Source organism: Athene cunicularia (genome assembly GCF_003259725.1).
Source record: "Athene cunicularia isolate RWA chromosome 1 unlocalized genomic scaffold, athCun1 chr1_part1, whole genome shotgun sequence".
NCBI lineage: Eukaryota > Metazoa > Chordata > Aves > Strigiformes > Strigidae > Athene > Athene cunicularia.
The window spans coordinates 3072375-3096345 of NW_020799091.1; the positions used below are offsets into that span (position 1 = coordinate 3072375).

Consider the following 23971-nt stretch of genomic DNA (forward strand, 5'->3'; position numbering starts at 1 on the left):
TTTCCCTTCTGTCCTGCAACAACCTCTTACCAAGGCAAAGAATGAAGGGTGGATCACACCAGTTCTTGGTTCTTGCAAGCTGTCACCTCATACAAGGCCCTAAAAGCCACTCTGCAAGCCTGTTCAAAACAGTCCTGCTCTCCTTCCCCGTAACGTGTGACTCATGCCACATCATTCTACCACTTTTTGGCACTTTCCATTGTCGTCTTCTCTACACCTTGTTTTTCACCTGTCGCTGTTCAGACCCACCCTGCCCATCAGATCTGGCACCTCACAGCACAATCAACCACCTCCCGCTGACAACAGCCCGCTGATGCCAAAACCAACACAGCCAGCCCAGAGCTGCTGCAGGGATGAGAGCAGAGTGGACAGGAGATGGTTTTGCCATCCACCCAGTCAGTTTTCAGCAGATGGGCTTCCAGTTCAAGCACTTTCATCTACAGCGACTGCGACAGAACCAGTGACTAAGGATCTCAATAAGGACACCTGCTCATCGCAAGTTATTTAGGAACATGGTATAGATGGGGCTGTTTGGCAGCTGTTCTTTTTCCACATCTTTGTGCTGAGAGAAGTAATTCCAAAACATAAAGGCCAGCAATAACATTTAAGACAACACATTAAAAGGAGAGATGGTCCAAATGCAGGAAGATACTCGGGTGTCTGATGTAGGAACTTCTCAGTGGTGTCAAAGGCACGGCAGGTGCTCGAACCGATTCGTGGAACCAGACTTACCAACTCAAGGCTGGACTGGGAAATGCAAACCAGCAAACGCACAGTTAACACCTGCTTAATCAAGCAGACAAAAGAGATATAAAAAAAATAAAAATCTCGATACACAGGGGATGTCTCAGGGCACGCAACAAACCCCCCAAAGTAATGACCTTGTGATGATGTTGTTTGCATGATCATTGCACATAAAAGCCCCAGCCGTGGACCAAACTGAAAACAAGGCAGGTGCCACATGACATAAATATGTATTTTTAGATACTGCAGGTGCAGTATTATACAGCCCTACCAGAGAGAACTGTGACTGCAATATTACCAGTGCAATGCTAGTTGATAACTATTTTTCAATCTCTTTCATCTACTTGGAAAAGAAGTCTTCAGGGCTGTTCTGCAGTCACTTCATGTTGTATGTGCCAATTTACATGGGGTTCATTAGCAATAAGGTTATTACTTTGCTTTTTCCTCTTTATATATGTTGTTTACACCGCAGCCGTCTTGGGCTCCAGAGTAGTAAGCACTATGCAAATGACCATTTGCTGGATTGTGATAATTTGGAAGGGAAGAAGGATGCTGGAAAACCTCAGTTCAGTCTCAAATAAACCAGTGGTTTCCAATTGCCTTAGGCAAGTCACTTGATCTTCCTATAATCCTGCTTTCAAAACAGAAATGAGTATTTCTTTACCTGGCAGAGAAGCTGAGAGCATAAACCCATTAAAGACTGCAAGCAGTTCAGATCCTATAGTGATAAGCAATTACTTAATACATATGCAGTGCTTGGGAGCATAGGTTTGTTGTTTCAAAATATGGACAAAACTGCTTGGTCTGATGAGCACATGAGAGATTTTCTCACTAATAACAACCAAAAAACCACCAATAAACCCAATAGACTGCGAGCTGATTCTGGAGAGATGAATGAACTCTCATCTAAGTGAACATTTCTTCCTGCTATGAACATGTGCTCTCTTGGAGACAGAAACCAGATATCTCCCACAGAAGTTGTGCAACTAATTTGGGCATACAGAAAAGGAAACATCTACCAAAGACACTGAAGGAAACCCTGTGATGCTGAGTGCTACAGTTTTATAACAGAAGAAGAAACCAAACAGAGTTACAAAACAACCCAGTGCACATCTTTATTGATGATTCACAAAATCAAACATCATTCACCTAATTCACTCCAGCAGCTCCAGTATGACATTTTTCCTTGGCTGATTTTTCCAAGGTAAACAAGGTTTAATCTGAGGTGGGGAGAATCATGCTTTACAGTTGCTATTTTGTAAGAGCAAATGCATCACAGCCATGACAATACTTCGCAATTTTATAACACTCAATCTTCAAAGCACTGCTCAGGCATTTAATTAAAGCTTATTAAAGCCTCACAGCAGTCCTGGCTCCCAGTCCATTTTAGGTCACACCTCCTTATTAATATTTCACATAAAACCCCCACTACCTCCCACCAATGCTTATTCAGTACTTCTAAGGCTTGCACTAGTTTCACAAGAATCTTAACCCTTCAGTTATGTGGGATTTATTAATACTGCTGAAGTGCACTGAAGGCATGAACTCCTATCAAATTAACTGCCAGCATGCTTCCATAATCTTACCAGAACATATATTTTTTTCGATAAACCGGTATTAAATTTACCAAAAGTTTCACTTTTCATATAAAAATTATCTCAATCTGCCACTAAGACACATTTAGTCATATCCTAGCATGTTACGTACATACAGTCACACTCGCAGCTTTCTCCATATTGAGTCAGCTGCTGAGCTACAGCAGACAGGAGTGAGAAAACCTGGGGAAAGGAATAACATCTTTGATATTGTCAACTCCCAAGATGTACTGCAGGTAGCGTTCAAACCCCATTCCGAAGCCTCCATGAGGAACTGAGCCGAATTTTCGGAGGTCTAGATACCTGTAATTTAAACAGACAGTTACATTTGCAGCACGGTTATGCTGATGTAATTACAGAGAGCTTTTTGTCTAGGGTTTTGGTTTCCATCTTAATTACTTCCCTTTGACCCTAACCACTGTGGATTTCTGCCAACACAGCCGGTGTTGGTCAGGGGTGTGAAGAGGTGCAGCTCCCTGACAGACAATCGTATTAGCAGAAACCCCAAGTGCAAAGGCATTTAAACCAGCGTAGCTATGCCTTGCCAATACGCTAGACCCTGTTTTGTTTAGGAGTAAGAACTCATTTGGGTACAAAGAACAGCTTGAACATCACAGCTCTGCTCATATTGAGAGCATCTCTGTAAATTCTAGTATCTAAAATTTTCCTAGCAGAGGCACAAACCCAGGTTCCTACAGAATCACAAACATTTCTGCTGTCAGAGACAGAGCTGCCCGCTTGGGTTTGTTTAGCCCTTGCCATACTGGTGCCGAAATCTGCCCTAGAATAAACCCTTTCATTTTCTGTCTTGTTTTCAATAGTCTAAGTCATGTTATTTCCAGTAATTTCTTCAGAAGCCTCAACAGGTCTTGCTGTCTGATGAATATTCCTTCACTTTTTTTTTTTCTTTTAAGTTAATTACAATGGCTTTTTGTTACTTTTTCTCCAATCACTTTTACAGACCAATCCATTTATTTCCACAGTAACTCAGCAAAAAATCTTGGACATATCTTCTCCAAAAATGACATCTGGAACAAGATGTTTCATTTTGGAGAAAAGCACCTGTTGTGCACAGGAAACTCAGAAAACATTTGGAAGCAGATATTTCAAATATACAGGTGTCAATGAGATTATGATGGTGTTCTTCTTTAGAATTCCCCATTTCCCATCTGGACTGTAGCTGACGTGATACACAGAATTATATTTGCAGCTATAAATTGTCACCAACAGTTTTATTTTAACAGGAATGAAAAACATCTCAGTGGTTCTACTGATTTATGGGGCCACTTCTGAGCTTGCCGAGGCCACAAAGTTATTCTTCTTTGTATGGATGCACTAGTAAGGGATTGAGTGACTCCAGATGTATTACATGCTTCTAATCTTTGTGTATGAATATTTTATCATCCCAGTTTAAAAAAAAAATAATCAAGTACACTTAAACATAAATGCATAGTATGTTTTACTACTTAGGCAGTGGAGCAGAGGGGGAAAAACACTGTGGAAAAAAAATGAAGACTGGGTTGGTTGTAATAAATGGCTTCCCAACTTTTAACTACTGTTAAACTGCAAGGAAAAAGTATATTTGTGTGTGTATATATATATTTTTATATATAGTAATATGTAAATTATACATTATAAATACATACATATTTAAGCAAGTACACTTAAATATGTAAATATATGTGTGCTTTCTTAGACTTCAGAATTTCGTTGGCTTGAAGACCACATTTTAACAGAGTGAAGCCAAAGCAATGCCCCTGATCACCTTTACTTGCAAAATAAAAATACTCTCCAACAAATTCTACAGCTGCAAGAGATCGCCTGGCAGACTCAGTTTGACAGTATACCTTCTATACCACGAAATATTATTTTTTCTTGCAGTTTGTTAATAGTAGTTAAAATTTGTGAGGCTGTTTATTACACTCAACCCAGTCTTCAGTGTTTTTTTCCCCTCCACTGCCCAAGTAGTAAAACCAGAAGCAGAACTTCACAGGATTACAGAACTTCTTGCCCCTTCCTACTACCCCGAGATACGAAGCACGGTTATGCCTATCCTGCAAGCTGAACAGCAGGCTTAGGAGTGGGACGGATGTTTTCTGATGCCTGGGACCCACATGCTTTCCATCTGTGCTGCTGGGTGTTAGCTTGGCTTGCTAAGGCTCAGTTGTAGCCACCCCACACCCTGTGATGAAGATTATGCTTACGATGTGACCACAGAGGCTGTGCGACCGCATGGTGGTCTTCATCTCTACCCACTTCATACAGACCGCATTAAGACTTTCTGCTAATACACTTGGAACTGCCCCCGGGGAGCTCCACTTAGCAGCTTTTCAAGGGTTTGCAAAGGAAGGTGATGGGCAGATCTGATGCTGAGTGTGGTGACTTGTGAAAAATAAGACAGACCTTGAAAATGCGAAGGATATGGGTGCTGGCCGTGGAAGATCGATCTGTACCAGCTCAGTAGTTCTGAGCAGAACTGGCAAACCAGCTGGTGACAACTCTAGCTGAAACTAGTAATATAAATAACAGCACAAACATTTCTGATGACGTCTACAAGCATATCTCAGCCTGTGCAAAGACAGTTGAGACTAAGCCTAGCATATTTTCTCCCCTTCTGCTGGCAAGAGAGTTTATAAAATCATTGTAAGGAGATGAAATAACTCAGCTTCTTCCAGATGAACAATAATAATAAATTCTACCCTTGCTTATCCAGGACTTTCATCTGTAGATCTCAAAGCACTTTGAGAAGACGTTTTGGCAAAAGGAGCGAAACAAAACCCATTAAAGTTAATGGAAAAAGTCCATTGAATTAAACATGCCGAGGATCAAGACTGTGAATCCTTTCTGATGACTGTGCTTAGAAGCAGCAAAGGAATTGAGAAATGTTCCATTCTTCCCAGATGAAAGAAAAAGTAACTGCCTGCAGATGAAGAGAAAATTCCCTTTAGGCTGGAAAATGCTCCCTGAGGTTTTCCTTCATTCTATAGTCTTCAGACACTGGATGCTTCTCACCTCAAAAACAGTCATGAACTAGTCTAGCTATTTCTCCTAGTAGTTCATACTTAAGAGGAGAGCTGAGCCCTCCATTGGCAGCTGGGGGACTGTGCAGCATTATTCCATTGGGAAAATAAGTTTCTGAGACCCCAGCAAGTCCCAACATTCACGTTCTGGACCTGGAGGACTGGTAGTTCTTCAGAGATTTGAATCTTACTAAAGTATGTACTGCAACAACGTCCCCCGGCAATGAATTCCATGAGCTTGTTACGTGCCAAGTTAGAAAAGCATTTCCTTTCATCCTTTTAAAAATCTATACCCTTTTATCAGCATCATGAGCCCCTGTGTTGCACGGCAAGGCACTGTGAAGCTCAGTACTCTCTTAGTGACCATTCATAAGCAGAATGTATTCTTTTCTGTTTCCTTTCAAAACAAATATAATCTTTATCTTTTATGTAAACCCCTTGTTATACTAAAGCCTCTGCAGCTAGCTTGAAAAACGTAAGGCTGAAAGAACAAAAGATATTGCAGTCCATGAAGCTGAATATTTTACAAGAAAAAAATAAAAAGGAAAAAAAAATGAGGGAAATGAAAAACTCCTAGTGAAATGACATTTGAAAGACCATTCTGTTGAATGTTTCAGGAAATAAACATGCAAAGCATTGCCAGGTTCTGATGCTGGGTAAAACTCTGTCTTTGGTTTCAGGCTGCTTTGGCTCTGCTCTTAACTTTCTGGGAATCCACAAGAAAAGCATTCAGGGAGGTCAACCTAAAACACTCCCACTGCCACCAGTGTGGTTTGGGCACGGTTTGGCTGGCTTTAGAACCGACGTTCTGCCTGCTTCTGTATGGCCCAGCACAGCGCTCGGGTTCCTCCCCAAAGCAGGAGTAATAGGACCAGGTGGCTACTAAGGAGAACAATGGGCTACCTGTTTTCACTGGCCTCTGAAGGAGGTTCAAGGATGATACAAATGCCATCACTGGCCATGGATTGTAAGTGGCTCACTAGTGTTGCTGTTCCTCAAGTCCAACTCCTCCTTTCTACCTTGACACACACCAGAACACACTGGCATTCAAGCTTCCAAGAAAATTAGAAGTTAAAGAGCCCAACGCAGCTCAACCTTTATCCAGAACAGGAGAAAGGCCAAGGCAACACAGTAATATCCATCCTAAATTGGCAGATAACACTGCTCTGCCACTGTGCACTTTCACCAGCATTACAACAGAAGATCAGAAAGGTACTTGGACTGTAAAGGTTTCAGTGTGAGGCCATCTTCCCTGCTGATGAGCATGATGATGATCAGTGAGGAAATGGGTGCCTTACATGTAGAAAGACTGTCTGAAATGCTGCTCAAGCTGATGGTTGTGGGGACACGTCGTTCATTACAAAGTACCTGTTTTGTTGTTGCTCTGCTAAGCTGGCACCTGGAGGCTGCAAACAGGGTCAGGTCCCCTGTTTACAAGGCAATATATTCAAAACTCCCTGGCCACAAAGCAAGCAAGTGAATTTCCAGAGTAAACTCTGATCGCTTGACTTTCCCACCTCACTTCCACAAAGCTCTCCACGTCTAGCCAAGATCAGCATCTACAGCACTGAGCTCTTTTCCATCTACAGTTCAAAGGAAGGAGTGTGAAAATAAGATAAAATAACTCTGAAAAATCACGCCAAATACTTTTGCAACTCATATTCTTTACGGAAAGAAACGTGCACAACAGGAAAGATGTAGTGAACTGAAGACGACTCAAAGGACTTTGACCATGTCAAAGTGGAAGTTCTATCTACTTCCAAAGGTGGAAGATTTATCTCTTTTTTTTTTTTTTTTTTTTTTAAAACCTTTTTAAAAGGTAGGAATGGGCAGAAGCACAACAGTATTTCAGATCATCAGTCGCCTCTTCAAACGATTCTCTCACAAACAAGGCACTCCTGAAGCTGTCCTGGAAGTAGTGACCCCCACAATATCCTCTTGCTTAGTGGGAGAAGAAAGCAGGTAGAAACAAAGATACAGCAATATACAAGAGATTTAAAAAGGGACCACATCTCACACAGCTGCCCATTCTAAAGTCAGCAAATATATTTAAAAAGGAATGACTCAACTGTTGTTCAAGGAGTTTATGAGCCAGCTTTGGAGACTAAATTCAATCACTAAATTGGAGAAGATTAATTTCAATCTCTCCTGCTGCCTCCACTGAAAAGATGGATGCTGGCAAACCATGTACCTGTTTTCTGGCAGATTCTGGACTGTAGTCCAGAAGTATCCAGGATTGCTCCTATCCTGCACCTTCCCAGGACACCAGCCCCTGCTATGGCAGGGGATAACAACAGTTTTAATCTTCTCTGGGAAGTTACATCATCTATGATGAACCGGAGAGAACAGAGCCTCCAAAACGAGATCACAGGAGGAAAGAATTTCCAGAATGTGATTGCTACATATCACAGGAAAATGCAAATGGCTGACGGGCAATGTCTTAATCATCTCTTAAGGGAAGCATGAGGCAGGGCTGAAGGCTCTTAGTAGTGCTGGAAGGCTCTGTCACTGAACAGCAGACTTCCTCAGGCTATATCTCAGCATCTAACCACACAACTGATCATCCTTGGTGAGGACAATCCTTCCCTCAGATGAAGTGATATGGTGTATTCTGGCCCATAAATGCAAACAATAAAAGACGACATTTAATTCACCCAGTTTGCAAATGGATAACAGAAAGGTCTGCCATGCACTGGGCTGAGTTCCTGAGTGATTTCGTATTGTGGGAAGAGGAAGGTGAACAATCCTACCTACACTTACTCTTCCCCCCCCCCCCCCCCCATACTCTTCTAAATTTAAAATTCTCTGCACTATCACTCTCTCAGTAGTTGTGACAAAGTACATATCAAGAAACACTTTTCAAGAGGAACACTAAGATCCTTCTGTCGTTTTAATAGGCTAAACCATTAATTCAAAGGTTGATCTGTCTCCTCAGCAGGACAGTTTTAATTGCTTCAACCGCTTTGTTAGGGAAGATTTTTCGACCCAATTGCCCTGTCACTTGCAAAGGGAGTTATTCATAGAGCTGTTAAAGGTCACAAATTGCTTGTGGTTCTGTAACCTGTTTATCTCATGCAATGGCAGTCAGAATCTATTCAACTCTGAAGACAGCCTAATGATTTAATATCAAAAATCATTATGGGTTTTTAAATTAATCCACTTCATGCAACCCTGAAATGAATGACCTGTGCTGTGAGTGAACAAATTGGGAAGGTAAACTAAGTAGCATTAGATTAAACCTTGTTTAAATGAACTGGCTGTTCCATTTAGACTGGCAGTGACTGCAGGGCAATTGGGCCAAGAAATGTCCCCTCAAGAACAGGATAAAAAAAAAAAAAAAAAAAAGAAATAATTATTTAAAGAGTCCCAAAAGAAGAAATAGAGCTTGCAGACCAAGATAGTGTCTTACCATTGGTAGGCATCTGTGAGTCCTAATCTGTGGAACAAAAAGAAAACCCCTTGGTAAGTAAAGGAACTGAGGAGATTCGCACAAGCAGCACTTGCTGCCTGAAGAGAATGCTACAAGAAAAGGGAGGGTCTGATGACTAAACTCGGTCCAAAAAGGAAAGGCAGGAAATTAAGGGAAGACATGATCAGTGGTTGTCAGTTGTGGTAATTGGCAGACAATCTTGAACAGATTCCCAACATGCTTCTTAAAATGCAAAGTTTATTTTGTCAACATGCAGGGTTTATCCCAGATTCATGCAAAGACTCGTGCATATTCTTAACTTTAAGCGTATCAGTAACCTCTACTTGTGAATGTTTGGAGAGTACAGGCCTGAATATTAAATTTACCATGAGACGCAGCCAACCTCCTTTATGAGTCAAACTCTCTTCACGTGTGTGGCTACATGGTTCCCCTTTCACTGTGCACAAAACCACTGAACACCCGTGGCTTTATCAATGTGTGTCAACTTCTGAAAAACTACTAAATAAAATACTTCTTTTTCTAATTGTCACCAGTGTACCATCTCTTCTTTTCCTGCCCTGGCAGAACGCGAGCAAATTTATCTGTTTTTTTTTTTAAAAATTCCCCCCCCCCCATTTCTCTGATCACGAACAGAAAACTCTGTAGGCAATGAGAGACCACTTCTCTCATCTTCAGTGCACTGCAGCGAGCCCTCACTGAGACTTGGAAAACTATAGCATGAAGTGTGTATGAAGAGACAATAATCCTGTTCTTTATCTCTCTTAGATATGCTGGGTCTGCAGGAAGTAGAATTTAAAAGCCTGAACAAAGTATTTGGGCTCAGCAGATCAGATCCCAAGTACTCAAAATTGAGAAAAACACGTGAAAAGAGCTGTTATTTTCCCAGGTCATCTTCAATGCAGAGCTGTACTCGAAGGTCACCGAGGACACACCTTACTTGTAGCTTGAAATAATTCCTATGACTTTCCTGCCAAACAAGAAAGTCTGGCTTCAACCTCCACACGGACCCCTCCTCCAGCCCCACACCTTGAGGGCTGTGGACTCTATAGATTTTACTGGCAACAATTTCAGGTGAAAAAGTACAGCAAGCAACAACGTACTTTGGGTCAGCTGAAGAGAGTTCACAGGGAAAGCAGCAGGAAGCACAGGGAGTAACATCATCCTACACCACAAATTGAGAACCAGTGTTCTGATGATTTTAATTGCCCTACGCCTTTTGGATCCATTATATTGAAATGGATTTTGCTCTTCTCCACTGACTAGATATATCTCTGTGAGCATGTAGCCGATTTAAGCAACAAATTTATTCCCAATGTGCAAATGGTGTTGCTCTGGGATTAATGCTCCTCCAGAATTGCTTTCCACAAGTGTATGATTGGTCCAGAGGGAAGGGTTCAAGGCCAGGTTGGACAGGGCTTTGAGCAACCTGGTCTAGTGGAGGGTGACCCTGCCTGTGGCAGGGGGGCTGGATTAGATGAGTTTTAAAGGTCCCTTCCACCCAAAAGCATCCTGTGATTGTATGAAAGGTTCTTTTGAGCAATCAGACAGGATCCAGGGAGTAATTGTCTATGGAGAATTACCCCATCTATAACGTCAATTATTTTTAACTAAGCAGCAGCTTTGATATTCTGAGACTGAATTTAGCCTAAAATTACTCAAAGTCACATGATCCAGAACAAAGCAGCAGAAAAAGAGTCCATATGACACAGTTCAAATCCTGGGCACTTCCAGTGAAGCTTCCTACCAAAGTGTTAACAAAGAACCATATTCTCTGAAATGATGCCACTGAGGCTGTCTGCATCACATCTAGCAAAGCTTCTGACCAAAACTGCAGTTCCTCAATTACACAATGTAATAAATACCTTTAAGCTCTGTCTACGTGACAACTTCCACCTTTGCAATCCACTCTTGCACACAAAAGTTGCAAAGAAAAGGCTCAAGGATGCAGTGCCTCACATCAGACCCTGTTCCAGACAGTCCCAGCAGAGCTGAGGCATTCTGATGCCCTGGTCTCCTCGCATAAAATAAACCCTTCTTCTTTGATGAGCTAAAACAGAGAGACAGTTTGCACACCTACTTATCTGAATAGGTGATTGCAAACTAAAGAAATTCTTGTGCTTCTGTTGTAGGTATCTCTAAGACAAAAATAGGCTTCTGTTAAACACCATTAGTTGCCCTTCCACCCTTCTGTCTCGCCAACCACTGAGGGTTGCTGAAACACTATCTTGGTCAGGTTGGTCTCCTGGCACCTATGGGTCTTCCCTACCTCTGTAAGCGGGATTCCAGGAAGGGCAGTCGCTCCTCTCTCAAGCTGCCTCCACACAACTCCCCTACTCCCGGCACGAGGAGATCAACAGCTGCAACCTTAAGAGAAAGAAAGCTTATTAAAGTCATGCACATAGCATACGACATACGGCAGAAGATTGTATGGTGGTTTGTAAAAAGCTACTGTAATTCTTCCAGAGTCCAGAACACGTAGGTAAGTATTTGCACATGCTCGAGAAGTCTCTGGTTGACAGGAGAAGGCTGGGAGGGAACTTTACATTGATAACCATCAGTTAAGTCTACAGAAAAGCTGAAAAAGTGCAGTGATGTTCCAGTCTGAGGATATCTACAGCAGGTGGTGTGAACTGAATCCCACCAGGTTACTCTGGTGACAACCTGTGCCTGTAGGCAAGCCTGTGCAGGGTATAAAGAACCCAACAGCAGCTCACAAGGAAGCAAAGGCACACAGGGAAGTTTTCTGAAGACCTGATTCCCTCAGAGTTTAAACTGCTCTGGTGCTGTAACTTGTGTTTGTCCCCTGTCTGCCCCCACTCTTTGAGCCAGCTGTAGTGGTAACGATACCAGTGGATCAACAGCACTCGTGCTGGATACAAGTCTTAAGATCCCAGTGTCACCACTTACGCTGTTAGGTTTGGTCTGGCTGTCTCTTGGGTTTTGTTTTCTAGGGTTACTTTTCATATCCAACAGCTGAACTGTTGCTAGAATTAAAACCACTGAAGTGACAGTGGTACATGGTGGGGTAGTTGTTCTTTTTAGCAGAAGCAATGCTTTAGGTTCTCAGTTAAATTGTGAAATCACACCTTCAAAGCATGAGACTTGTGGAAAAAAGAGCTTACTACTTGTGCCCATCTGCTGTCTGGGGATTACATGGATGCTACATTTGGATAACAACAGAACCACGGACTGCTGGGAGCCATGCAATTCTAGGCATTTCATCTAGTAGTACAGAAGTTTACCAGGAAAACAAATAAACTGTGGCAAACTTAAGGGACTTAAGCAAAAACGCTATCCAACTCCTTAATCATCCTCCTCCTGTTTTTCCTGCTTTGGGGTTTTCTTCTCTATAACAGGAAAAAGGCCGGACAGGATCAGCTGATGGTCATGTCTTACCCCAGACTTCTTGAATGGAGGCCCAGCAGAAGACTACCCTCATCTGTTTATCAGAAGGCTAAAACACATGCCTAGCTAAAAAAGCAGTGCAAGTGTGACCCATGGACTCACTGTATGCTGAGGTCCATCTTCATTGTCCCGCATGTAGAAAGGTTTGAGGTCGTATGGGTAGTTAATCACAAACACGGGCACTTCACCACAGTGCTTCACCAGGTACTTTTCATGTTCTGTTTGGAGGTCACAGCCCCACTGTAAAGACAGCAAAAGGAACCTGGAATCCTGCTTAAGTGTATCTTGCCTGTGGCAAGTGACACAATAAAATCCCTGCGCAGGAGAGACATTGTGGTGGTTTGAACTTGGCTAAATGCCAGGTACACACCAAGTCACTCTATCACTTCCCCCCCTTTCCCCCTTTTTTTCCTCAACAGGGCAAAGAAGGGAAAGAAAGTAAGATAGGAAAAAAAAAACAAACCACCAACCCTTGTGGGTAAAACAGAAGCGGTTTTAATATAAGCAAAGCAAAGGTCCGTTCGCGGAAGCAAAAGAAAGAAAAGAGATTTATTTTCTACTTCCCATGAAGAGGCGATGTCGGGCCCTCTCAGGAAGCAGGGCTCCCATATGTGTAGTGGTTGCCTCAGAGGACCAAGGGTGACCCCCCCTTCCTCCTTTTTCCCAGCTTTATACTTGAGCAGACATCATATGGTCTGGAATATCCCTTTGGTCAGTTGGGGTCAGCTGTCCTGGCTGTGCCCCCTCCCAAGATCTTTCCCACCCTGTCCCACTGCAGGGAAAAATATGTCAGAAAGAGCCTTGGTGCTGTGTGAGCACCACTCAGCAGTAGCCACAACACCAGTGTGCTATCAACACCCTGCCAGCCCCCAACATAAAACACAGCACCGTGAGGGCTGCTGTAGGGGAAAACCAATTCCAGCTCAGCCAGACCCAGTACAGACTTTGAATAACATGGAACCAAGCACAGCAACTTCTCACGCAGACCACCAGGAAAATCTGCTAAGCACACAGAGTTTCACGAGTTTTAAGGCAGGGCAAAGCAGTGAAAATAACATGGTTTAACTTTCACAAAACATGACCAGATCATCCCTGCATCAAGTCCAAGCATCTGGTATCAAATCAGAGAAAAAACCCGGAACAAACCAAAACAAAATCCCCAAACCGCACTCTTCATAGCTTAAGGGAAATAGGAACCTATCCAAAATCAGTACTCAACCCAGTAAACCAGCCTTATTTCAGTATTACCTTCTGTATACAGCAATCAGCTTTGCTAGGCTGACCACTCTCTTCCCTGCTGAGTCCTGTTATATGCTACATTAATTCTTGCTTAAGAAAACCCAGCATCCTATTAACCAATTCTTTGTTATCAGAAACCTTGGACTTCTGCAATGCCCTTCACTTCTCCCTTCTCACAGCGCTGTTCTAAATTCTGTGGCTTTTGACTAGAGACCTCCAGTCCATTATATGATGGGCAAAGAATACTGGGGCAGTGGAAAGGGAAGGGGGAAACATATTCTGCTGACTCTCCTCATCTGAAAATCCTGAGTTTGCCATCTCAGATCAAGGCACAGGATGTGAGACTCTACACTCACTTGTACACAGAGACAAGACAATTACCCAACTGGCTACAAAGGTGGCTTCAGCCAGAGGGCTATTTTCCTCAAAGCATCAGAATGAAATAAAGATTAATCAGAATACACATGAGGTGAACACCACCACAAATGCCCTCCCTATTAGTGTGTGTATGTTTGAAATCGGGAAATAGATAATTTTTAGAAAACCATAATCTAACAGTGTTAGAAGGATTCTTTTTCCCCATCAACATCTATGCTTTGGAAAGACAAGGGATTCCTTCTACCTACATCTAGACTACAGGGTATTTTGACAGGGTTTTGGCTTATTAGTCCTTGTCAAACTTTTGGTGCTTTTCTAGTATCATTCCTTTTGTTTGAGGAGTATTGCAGCAACTCTCCTTAGATGACTGCTACTGAATCCACAACACACTCAGCACCACTCACAAAGGAAAGAGAAGTGCCTTTGCTAAATCCTTGGTTCTTCAACATCAAACTCATCACTTCCTTCCCTGCAAACACTACAGTTCTTCTGCTACAGATCTCACTCTTTATATTGTTCCATTTCAAGCCTGAAGGGCAAAAGTTATACCTGAGTTACAACTGAGCAAACACCCCAGGAAGCAGATAACCTGTGCAAAGTAACGACTCTTGTGGTATCAGAAAGGAGATCTACAAAGTTCAGGCTGGCTGTGCACATGAACAGGGCACAGTGACAAGACACCAGGCATCTACCTACCTCTGGCTTGAAAGTGAAAGTTTGAGAAGCTCGCTTCAAAATTTCCACTGCTTCACTGTAGGAAATTCTGCAAGAGGAAGAAAAAAAAAAAGTCTCTAAGATAGCTATGAAAGGAATAACAAGAAAGTTTTCTGGCTAAGCGCCACACTGGAAAATTAAGGAGGCATTTCCCCACCGCCATGCCAACTTGCGCTGTGATGTCAGACTTCCCAGCAATGCTTCTTTGGACAGAATCCAAAAACCATTTTATATGGCAAAGAACCCCGTTTGCTTGTGCTTCAGCTACATGCAGAGCAGGAAGTGCTAAGCTCTCAAGATACTTTTGCATTATTGCAATGTTGCATTTCACTCGGAAGTGAGCTCTGTGGAGAATTGCTTCATAGAAATTTGTGCATTTTTTTTCAAGAAAACAATGTGCTCTCATGGGCATAGCTCCAACAACATATCTCTACCGTTCAGGATGGTGTTAGGCAAAAACAAGAGGCCATAGTGCAAAGGGCTTGTAGCTCAAACATTTTCATTTTACTTTGCAAAACCCGTGAGATTTATTTGCGACAATGTTTCTCTGCTCCTCTAAGAGATGTGAGAGCAGGTTTTCCACCAACTTCCACCAGTAAAAAAGAACAGCATCATGGCAGAGGAAACAAAAAAATGCAGTGAAAGATGCTGCAGGTTTGATAACTGGAAATCAAGATACAGTGGAAGATACTTTTGCTGACAAGTTTTCCACGTACCAAGAAAATTCTGTGGACAGAGAGAAGAAAGAGTAACCTGATCACAATAATTTCATCTCTCTGTCACCAGCTAAATCCAATTACAAACCAAATTCCCTATAGAGTGCGAGCTCTTTACACACAGCTACAAGGTTTCACTAATACAGGAAGGCTTCTGGAGGAAATACCTCAAGAAAGAATACATTGCTCCATGTGTTTGGGTTATGTGAGGCCATGGTCCAAATGAGGTATATCACTGGCACAGGTTCAATGTGTGTAACTGATGTGTGTAAGCCAGGAATGCCACAGATCTGCCAGCAGCTGATGAAGAGAGAGAAGGACATGAGCTGACTCACTCTCTTTTTCCTTGGACCATAAAAAAAAGCCGAGTACAACTCTGTCCTCTCAGGAATATCAGTTAGGTCCAAGAAGAGAAGGGCTGAAACAGGGAGGCAGTGACTTCACTGAGGTCTCTCCCATGGGGCTCATGCAGGCACACGGCACAGGGAGGATCTATCATGATCCTGTTGCCCAAGCATGGCTGCACCTGGTTAACAGGCAAAGCAGTGTTTTTTGAAGTGATTATTTGAAGAGACAGGCAAGAGTAGGAAAGAGGAGATATTATTGGAGGCCAAGGAGGGAAACCAGAACCCTTCAAGTTCTTTAGCACACAGAAAACTGGGAAAAGGAGTTGCACAAGCAGTTGGATACAGAAAAACAACCGGGATTTTAAAGTATCAAATAATAGTTTTGTAACAAGAGAGTCATTGAAGTGTGAAGGAAGACAGAGCATCAAAGCCAAAACCAAGCAAGACCGTAAACAAACCAGTGTGCAGGTACATGCTGGAAGGAGGATGATTTTCTAGAAAGAGGATCTTGTCCAGGGAAGAAAAAGCCAGCAGATTCAGATGCCTGTCTCATGAAGAGATGACAAGGCAACTGGTGAACAGTACAAAGGGAACTGCAGTTCACGCTCTTTTGGAGACATTATGCTAATGCAGGAGACACTGAGTTGGGAAAGAACAAGAACATATACAAAATAGGAACTTCCCCCAAAAGCCCTCTTCCAGATTGAAATATAAGTACTTACGTCACAAATTTGTTCTTCAGCATCTGTTCCAACCTGTCCTTGGTCAAAACAAAACAAAAAGTAAAAATGTAAAGCCACTCTTATGGGTTCAGGATCTCAGAGGAAACTCAGAAAAGCTACTTCCCTCTAAGTTTTAATTTGTAGGTCTGCATTATGATCTACATACAGGTCAAAATGCACTCCCGGCCATTTAGTGCCGAAAGGGGACCCGATTATTGGAGCTGATGATTCAGAGGCTACTAGAAGATCTGACAGCTACAGTTCTACCCACACTTGCCACCAGCTATAGAAAGTTGCGTGTCCTCTCTCTGTTGCCCTGAACAATCACTTAAGCTCAGACTGACTTTTAGCTCTTCACAGTTTGTTAACACAGGACAACATAGCAAAAAAGAATAATAAAAAAATTAAGCCTCTCTACAGCCAAGAGCTCACAAAATGCATAACAGAATTGCAACTCTTTTCTGTCACATTTATTACCTTCTGGGCAGGAGCCATGTATTTATGAAAAAGCTCAACATCACGGGGACATTTGGAGAGCACAGTGCTTGTTGCTGTCTTGAAAAGATCTTCCATAACCTAACAGAGAAAACAGGAGCGCATGAAAATTTTAACACTGCTTAGATGTCTCAGACTATAAATAAAACAGTACACATCAGCCAAAGGGTACAGAAGGCGCTTCTGCCCTCCTGCATGGTCAGACTGCGTGAGAGGGTACCAGTTTGCTAATGCTCCTAATTAGGAGTCTTGCTCAGTAGCTGAAGAGCAGTTTTGCTCAGTAGCTGGAACCTCTTTCTACTATGGGTTTAGGGCTTCAGTGTCTGCTAGTGGCCTCAGTATCTGAAGTCAGGTATCTCCAGTGAACAAAGCACAGCTAAAATATTCAAGCAGCAGCCCTGGTCAGCCACAAACACATATATTACAACCATTTGTGATGACTGGTCTCAGATTAATTAGTGAGGTTGTCTGTCCTGTAATCAGCAATTCTGGTTTTATGCTTTGTTGTTAGAAGAGGAAGAACCAAAAGAGAGGAAGATAAATGTGTACTGTGCAGAGCCAGCCCATCAAACAGATCCCAGCTAGAGAGACTCCGCAGCAAGAGCAAAGCAAAGAGAACATGTAGAGAGATGAGTAGAGAGCTAAAGTAAAGAACACATCAATGCAAGGATGCTTGAGAAACTAAAAAAAGATGTGGTTTAATTTCCATAAACTAATGTGGATTAACTAAATGACATTATCATCCAATTTGGATATACTTATCCAGTAAAATGGGCTTCACCCATGAAGAAATTAAAATGCCATTTTGGTTCTAAATGAAAAAAGCCCCCACGTGGGATGCCACTGCATTTTGATCAACCCATTTTTAAGAGTAATTTTCTCTTTCGGTTAAGCAAAGCAGACTATCCAAGACACTTGCTGTTGTGCAGATTAAGAGTTCCCATGACTCCTTGTAGTTTTACACCTGCACAAAGCAGGTAGCTGATACCTGTGTAGTACTGATGATCCCAACCCTTCTTCAAAATCACCTTCCTTATTCTCATCTCCTTTGTAAGGAACAGAGCAATGCAGTTGGGTTGCACGTCATCTCAGCCTGGGATGGGACCAGGTTTTTCCCAACAAAAAGGACCTCTGAAAGTCCTGGCACATTCCTGTTTTATTTTTCTGTGAGCATAACAATTGCTTCATTATCTGCAGAGTTGAGAGAAGCAAAGTATCCACCAATGATATCTAGGTGAGTAGCAGTCCCTAGACACTGCAAAGCCCAGGGGAGACTAAGTGTGAAAAGGTGAACATGATGTTCAGTCAGCAGATCAGAGGAAAAGGCAGGTCTCTGCCTTGCAAGAAACCCTGTCTAGCAGGGTAAGAGGAACTAAAAGCACAGAAAAGCAGCAGTTGGGCTACTGACATAGCCAAGATTTCAGGCACATTGTTCAGACTCTCATGTTTAGAAGAACTCATCTTCATCACTTGTCCCAAACTGCTGAAACACTGCTCTGTGCTGATGAACCGCCTCTGCATCCCACCAGCCTAGAGAAGCTGGTAAATCAATCTATTTTGACTCCTCTGGAGCCAGCCTCCAGACTCCTGCATCAATCTGGGCCCTCTTTTTAAAAAAAGGGACGATCCAAATAAAGGAACAGCATTATCATATGCAGATGAACAGTTTTACCCCTACTGCTACTCAAACACGGAGGAAATGAAAAGCTAGCATTCCTGCTGCTGAGTGGCAAATAAGCAAACAGTCAGCTTTGAACTTTCTTCAAAGTAGCTAGAAAAAGGCTTATGCAAATGAAATTAGAAAACTTCTTGGCAATTCATCTGGTTTCACCAAGTAGAGACGAAGGGATTTTACATTAAGCTTCCTCTTTCTAGAAAATGAAAGTATCATCTGGTTTCAGAAAAGCATGTTGTTTAATTAGCACTTTTTTTCCTCACTGTGCGATAAAGTAACAATTAGGTTCCCACAGCACTCAACATAAGCAGCTTCCTCTTGTGGAAAAAAGATGTGGGTGGTATGGGAAAAACAATCTGAGAAATATTTCCAGGTTTGAGACTGAGGTTTTATCCTGGCAAAAAAGACAGACACGTGGGTAATGCATTGGCCTCCTCACTGCTCTTATTCTTATTTATGCCAAATGTGTACTAGGCATGAAGAGTGGAGGGAAAACAGGGGGAAAAAAAAAAAAAGCTCTGAGAAGTTAGGCTTTAAGCCGATAATATAATAAAGGATTGGAAAGTAGGCTATATGAAAAATAAGTGGAGAATCATAACCACTGGCTTGCTGGTTTGAGAGAACACGTGAGATGGAGATATAAGTAAAGTGATTGGTTTGAACATACCCTGAAAGAAACGTGTTTGATAGGAGACTTACACACGGAAAAAGCCATTGGAATCACAGCAAGCAGCTCATCCTGGAGGTAGGACTCCTGATGTCCAAAAGCCCATTAATTTGGTTGCTTCATAATGGAAATGTAGAAATTGTGCTAGTAGGAGGGCAGGCGAGGAGGACAGTGGTAAAACTTTTCCCTTCTCCCTCATCCCTCTCAGTCTTTCTTGTTTTTCACCTTTCAGAGAAGTTCAACAGTATCAATCTTTGCCTTCCCCAATGTTGCTGGTTGAATTTAATGGTTAACTGTCCAATTTTAAGGAGGAACAGCTCCCAACTGTATTGTTTAATTTTATCTTGGATCTTTTGATACTGCAGCTTATTCTCTTCCAAATAAAATTATGATCAGAGTTGAAACAGAGAAAATCATCAACAAAACAGCAGTAAATGTCAGCAGCAGAAGTTGAAGGTGCTGTGCACTACAAAAAGGGTTCAAATCATCATCTTTCTTACATAAGACACTTTCAGAAAAATCACAAGAACTGCCAGTAGGTTTTTTGTTTATGCATTTACCTGGGGTATGCATATGGATGCAGTGTAGATCACAGGGTATTTACACACGAAACTTTCACCAAGTGGACCATTGCTTCTTGCCTTCATGCTGGCTCACACACACAGCACATGAGTGCGCGCGCGCACACACACACACACACACACACAGGGGAGATTCACATCTGATCTTGGTCATAAAGTCTCCTCTCTCAGCTATATAACCGAGAGCTCAGGACCCACTCTGGAGAGACACTGTTGTGAGACTCTGTCAGACCACTGCCTCACTGGCCCTCGAAGCTGAACAATAAATGCTGATGGAAGTTAGGAAACAGAAAGTCTCAGCTATAGCAGCTGGATGCCCCTTCAGAGAAGGAACCTATAGCCCTGCAGATACCCCGATGTCCCTAAAGCATGCTGCACAAGATACAGGGAACAAACCTTTCCCACATGATTAGCAGTGTTTGTTCCCTTGAGCCTACAGTTAGATTTGTCTTAGCCTTGACACTGAAGACAAAAAGTATTGTTGAGTGCAAACTATTCTGGAAATCAAACACCATCCATGCTTCAGATCTAAGGTCTCTGAAACTAACACCCCAAATCAGTGCTACTGTTGATTTCATTTCATGCCTGAATTCTCTTCTGTAAAATGGAGGCAGTAACACTCCATGTCACTGGGCTGCAATAACAGAAAATTAATTCTGATGAAGTACATAACCAGTGGAAGACAATACGTCTGCCCTCAGGACAGAGCTCAAATACTATGTGTTAAACTGTATTCTCCATCTTAAAGAGGTGTATTCTTCATCTCTTAAAAAGACAGCGGTGCTAGCATGTCATCTTGTTAAAGGAAGACTAACACTACGCGTAAACTCCCCAAAATGCCCTCAGGAAAACTTCCTTCTGGCACTTCCCAACTTTACAGCCTAAATAATGTTTTTTTTAGCATGGTTTTGTATGTGTATTTGATGAAATTCAATAATGACTGTATTATATGGCCTCTTTGAGATCCCGTTAGAGCCATGAGTGAAGTTGGATCCTTTAAATCCATTGCACTGCCATGATAGTGGAAGGTAAGAGAGAAGATAATGACCTACAAATATGGCTACATGATACAGCACTGAAGAGAGGAGAGGGCGGCAGCAGGCATCTTGGAGGACTGATGAGACTGGAAACCTTCGACCTCCAACTCAGGGACTGGACAGGCAATGGCCCTAGTGAGTCGAGACACTTTCAACAAACTGAACTCCTTCCACTGTCTTACCTGACCTTCTTCTAACTCCATCTCTTTGTCATCCAATTTGGAGGAAGAGTGCCTTTTGGGGCAACTTGACTCAACTTCTTGTTTAGACTGTTATGGAAAGAGGCCACAGAATCTCTCCTCAGATACACTTACATATACCCTGTACACTAGAGTGGTAATACTATCTATCACCCAGCCATGCAGCGTGGAGTACTGCACTGAGCACGTGGGACTTTCCACAGAAAGTATTGTGAAACCAGTATGGTGAGAGTTTAAGCTTCTTTGTAGCGCTAAAACACGTTTTGGCACAGAACAGAAATTTAGATTGCATGATCAAGACACATGAGACTTCACAAGAACTAATGTGCTACTAATTTAGGAATAACTGAGAACTACCCTGTGCAATTACAGTGGGGAAAAAAGGCTGCTGCTCTAAGATTTCAGGCCTTTGTTCCAAATGCATGTAACTTTGTTATTAAATCTTCTTTTTCCTTTTATTTTGTAAGGAAAGCTGTTTCTTTTGGAGCTCTGGCTGAGAGAAAGATCTCAAGCCTCATCAGCGAATGGTAAACATGCACATCTTTGTAGCAAAGGCTCTTCTTTAATGGTGCATAAGCAAATACTTCAAGATGTCTCTGACGAAGCTGAGCACTCCCAGCACACTAACTTGCTGAAGTTAAGAGGTATTCAGACCAAATGTTGAATACCAATTTTAAAAATAAATTTTAAACAATCCAGCTCTTTATGTGAGGACAAAGTTCAGATGCTAACCCTGGCCAAGAGCCCCCAAGGCATTCAACTGGGCGTTTTGCACCAAACAAAGAACTTGCAGATGACGACAGACAAACTGCCCAACGGCCAGATACATGAGAGAACACTGAATTTAGGTCAGTTATGTAGGGAAAAAGAAACTGAACTTCAGCTTTAGAGCAGCTGTCAGGTTTGTTTTTTGTTTTTTTTTTTTTAAAGAGAGATTGCCCAATGATTCAAAAATAAACAAAACGGGAACTCCACTTCTGCAAATGAGAACATCACAAAAGCAAGCATGTTGCAATGGAGACTCGCTATGAAGAATGCAAAACGATGGCTGCCAGGACACTTTCTGTTATAGGGAAAGACGCTTGTCAAAGACTTTGGGACAGAGGGAAGAAGTGAAAGAGGAGAGCACACAAGCTGAGACTTCACAAGATGTTTAGCAACAACAAAAGCCAAGCCAAGGTGGGGGGAAGTTCCTCCTTTCCAACCAAGTAAGAGCCCTACATGTTCCAGAACAGTTCTCAAATCTAATTCTCTGAATTGTCTGAACTGGTTGTCTATACTTCAAAAGCCAAGAAACTAGGGTTTTCAGTACAAGACTGCAGATACGTTCATGATGCGTTCAAGGGCTCAAACACCACTTAAGAGAAGATCCTGCTTACTACACTAGATAAAAGCAGTGAAAATTTCAATCAGCTCCTGATTACCCAGAGAAACAGGGGGCTCAGGAAGTAAGATGTAAACATATACATATGCTGTGCTCTAAGAATACAAAAAGTTGTCCTGGAGAAAAGGAGAGAGAAATGAAAGAGTGAGATGCTGTTAAGGATGGAGCACAGAGATTCCCAACGGGTCAGTCCCCCCAGCCTAGTGCCATCCAGACATCCAAGATGCAGAAGCAGCACACGCAAGAGACAGAGTATGTCCGCTCTGCTGTTAGGATGTACTGACTCAGCAGACTGTATATGATCCAGGCTGAAGAAACCACCACCTGGATGTTATTTTATAAATCTGTAGCTAGTGCCTCAGGGCTTTTTCTTTTTAAGGCTATTTCTTCAATAGCTTTCCAAGGAGCTTATCTGATGTATGACAGCGTGTGGATGTTTACTCACAAGTCCTGCTGGGCATAAGCTGGCTTATGCTGAGACTAGTAAAATGCATAAGTATCCATCATGTGGTTAAACTGCAACCAAGAGGTCAATCCTGAAAAATAAAAAGCTAGCTGACTAAGGATTTCTTTCAGTTTTCTGCTAAAGAAGTGAATAGCGTATGCTATGAATTGTTGTTGCTACTTGATATTTCAGTGCAGGATTCGAGGAGCTCTTTACAGAGCACACCAAGGAACACACTGAATAAATACTGCTCACTCACTAGAGATGCTGAAGGTTTTGAAACAGAGAGTGCCACTTTCATTAGCACCAGTCAAGTACATTTCCACATTTCCTGGCAATACAGCAACTGTGCAGCCTCCCATTCGGATGAGGGCTGTGTTTGCACTTCCCTTCCAATGCCCTCTGTGGCTTCACCTCTGCTGAGAAAACCCTGATCCTTGGGAAGTCCCTGTGCAACCTCTACCCGGCTCTCACAGGGCAAGAGGAACTGCAACCTCAGTTGAGGGCAGAGAGCACAGCTCAGGGAGGAGGAAGGAGCTCTGGCACCAGACCTGCGTAGGCATTTGGAGTGCCCACCTGCATGATGTCTTGAAGGCTTTCAGTAAAGGACAGCTCAGCCTCCACCATGTAGAACTCCGCCAGGTGCCGGCGACTCTGCGAGTTCTCCGCTCGAAATGTTGGGCCGAAGGTGAACACATGGGTAAAAGCCCTGCAAGGTGACAAGAAACAAACAGATCAGGCCTGGCACACAGGTGAGTCTCTTAAAGTGCCCACTATTCTCCCAGGATCTAGAAGCACTTCATTTCATCTCTGACCAGTTTAATAGCGCTGCTGTTACATCCCTTCATCCAGGCCTGGAGGGAGGTTATTTACACCTCTCCACGACTCAGGGAGATTCCACAAACCCTATTCAGCTTTCACTCAACACCATTCATGCTAAGACATTTTTTGGAGCTGTGTGGGAATAAAAAGTGACATTCTGCAGAAACAGATCACTGGAGAAGCACCTGGACATTGCACCAGTCAGGCTTCCCTCGTCCTTCACGTTTGTTTGGCTGTAAGGTCTGACCTTTATGGGTGCTGTGACACACCAGAGCTCAACAGAGCAGAGAGGGTCCTGTTGCTAAAGTTGCTGGGCTGGTGTAAGCACCGAGAGGTGGCTGGTGAAGCCCGGCAG

General features: G+C 42.6%; 1 protein-coding gene across 3 annotated transcripts in view; it reads right to left on the bottom strand.

Annotated features, from left to right (window-relative positions):
- Positions 1-1844: 1844 nt before the first annotated feature.
- The window catches only part of NARS2 (asparaginyl-tRNA synthetase 2, mitochondrial), a 52019-nt gene continuing 29892 nt past the window's right edge, over positions 1845-23971 (bottom strand). Inside the window, exons 7-15 of one of the 3 annotated variants that reach the window (XM_026840977.1) lie at positions 23371-23503; positions 16788-16886; positions 16311-16343; positions 15077-15111; positions 14508-14574; positions 12297-12434; positions 11056-11153; positions 8769-8795; positions 1845-2642 (exon numbers count right to left, since the gene is read on the bottom strand). In XM_026840977.1, the coding sequence (XP_026696778.1) occupies positions 2498-2642; positions 8769-8795; positions 11056-11153; positions 12297-12434; positions 14508-14574; positions 15077-15111; positions 16311-16343; positions 16788-16886; positions 23371-23503 (775 nt within the window). In that variant the 3' untranslated portion in view covers positions 1845-2497. Of the gene's footprint in view, positions 2643-8768; positions 8796-11055; positions 11154-12296; positions 12435-14507; positions 14575-15076; positions 15112-16310; positions 16355-16787; positions 16887-23370; positions 23504-23971 lie in introns of all 3 variants that reach the window. The other 2 variants (XM_026840984.1, XM_026840968.1) reach the window with 2 other exon arrangements.